Genomic DNA, 2,067 nt, shown 5'->3' with positions numbered 1-2,067 from the left:
AGAAAGAGTCGGACATGACAGTGACTGAGCACATACACACACACACACACACACACACACACACACACACACACACACGCATACACACACACACACATACACACACACACACACACACTGCTCTTTGTGAGCCTGCATGCTACCTTGCTTCAGTGGTGTTCGACCCTTTGCAGACCCTATGAACTGTAGCCCACCAGGCTCCTCCCTCCATGGGATTCTCCAGGAAAGAATACTGGAGAGGGTTGCCATGCCCTCCTCCCGGGGATCTTTATGACCCAGGGATGGACCCTGCCTCTCCTGCGACTCCTGCATTGCAGGCGGATTCGTTACTGCTGAGCCACCCGGGGAAGACCACACTGGTTTTTATCGGTTGCTATACTCATATAAAAATCTCTGGATGATACCTAAATATAGATGGGAGAATGAAAATGGGAAAGGCCAATGAAACTTTTAGGGAAAGAATTTTGACCATAAAGATCCCTAAAATGACTGAGAAAGCACGAATAGAAATAACCATTTAGGAAAGTGACGAGTTGCAACATGTTAAGAAAAAATGACACGATTTTCCATCGAACAAATGACACAACCGACACATATTGAAGCAAAGTTAATGAGGTTTTTAATGTTTTCTTTGGGGTAGAAATGTTTTAAAGATTAAATGTAGGGCCTAAGGGGAGAACCCTTAAGTCTGGTTTGCAATGGTCAGACAGTCCTGAAGCAGTTCATCCGGAGAGGTGGTATCTGATGACCGACTTGGTGCCCTCGGACGTGGCATACTTGCCGAGCTCCCCAGGCAACAGAAGACGCACAGCTGTCTCGATGTCTTCGGTCATGATGGTGCAGCGCTTGTTGCTGTGGGCCAGACGCCCGGCCTCTTCGGCAATCCGCTCGAACATATCTTTCACAAACGAATCCAGGACGTTCACGGACTCACGGGAAAGACTCAGGCCTGTGTGTACTTGCTTCAGCACCCGAGGGAAATAGGTAGCAAAGCTGGAGAAATTGCCCTGACGGCAGCGGCGGCGACGGCAACGGCAACGGCGGCCCTTAGCTGTCTTCTGCTTTGCCTTTTTTGGTTCCGCATCATACGGCTCTGGTTTCGAGGTCTCTGCTTTCGCCATCTCCGTTTCAGAGGGCTCAGCTTCGGAGGTGCTGGTGTCTATGATGATCACGTCTTCCTCATGGCTGTCAGAGGATGGTTCCAACACGGCAGAGCCACCATTCTCCATAGCGCAGCCCAGAAGAACAGTGAGGCCGTTGAAGGCCGTTGGCCGAATTTATAGGCCCCGCTTTCCCTGACGTCACAGACACTGTCCATATCTGATTGGATGCAAGGCAGTGAGGCCTGTTACTATGGCAGCCCATGTCACGTGACACTGGATGTCCCGCCTCTCAACTCTTGCCCTGCCCCTCCCCCATGTTTAACCCCCGGTCAGCCCATCTCCCCTGGTGGCTCTGATGGTAAAGTGTCTGTCTACAATGCGGGATACCTGGGTTGGATCCCTGGGTTGGGAAGATCCCATGGAGAAGGAAGTGGCAACCCACTCCAGTACCACTGCCTAGAAAATCCCATGGACGGAGGAGCCTGGTGTCCATGGGGTGGCAAAGAGTCGGACATGACTGAGTGACTTCACTTTCACTTTCAGCCAAACTCAGTGAAAGTCACCTAATTTGGAAAATGAAATAATCAGTTAAAGCTTCCTGAGAGAGTATGACAGTCCTCCATAGCTCCAGCTCTTTCAGGCATCAGAGTGACTCAGGTCACTTGGTGGACATTTTACTCCAACACAGAATCTTCTCCTGGCTGACCTACAGTGGCATGAGCAGAATGTCCTGGCTTCCTCAGCAGAGTGCTCCTGAAAATCATAGGAATGAAATGAACAGCTATTATCTCCAGAATTTATAAAAACCAATGATCAGTATCTAGAGAATGACAAAATCCCATTTTCCAAACAGAACACAAAGAGAAATAGGAATACTTACACATACACACTAAAAATATGTAACATTTTGCAAATTATAAATTGTTGTCTTAAACCTTATTTAGGTCCCCCAAATACCACACAT

The 2,067-nt window shown here is 48.6% G+C and overlaps 1 protein-coding gene across 1 annotated transcript; it reads right to left on the bottom strand.

Moving 5' to 3' along the window:
* Positions 1 to 722: 722 nt before the first annotated feature.
* On the bottom strand, positions 723 to 1,229 carry LOC128070126 (histone H2B-like). Its single transcript, XM_052663428.1, has one exon. The coding sequence runs from the start codon at positions 1,227 to 1,229 to the stop codon at positions 723 to 725; it is 507 nt and encodes a 168-aa protein (XP_052519388.1).
* Positions 1,230 to 2,067: the final 838 nt, after the last annotated feature.

This window comes from Budorcas taxicolor, chromosome X (assembly GCF_023091745.1).
Source record: "Budorcas taxicolor isolate Tak-1 chromosome X, Takin1.1, whole genome shotgun sequence".
Lineage (NCBI taxonomy): Eukaryota > Metazoa > Chordata > Mammalia > Artiodactyla > Bovidae > Budorcas > Budorcas taxicolor.
This window is presented reverse-complemented; position numbering and strand designations above follow the sequence as displayed.

Excerpts from the sequence above, each read along its gene's own strand:
- LOC128070126 (XM_052663428.1), bottom strand. The coding sequence starts at position 1,229 with ATGGAGAATGGTGGCTCTGCCGTGTTGGAACCATCCTCTGACAGCCAT.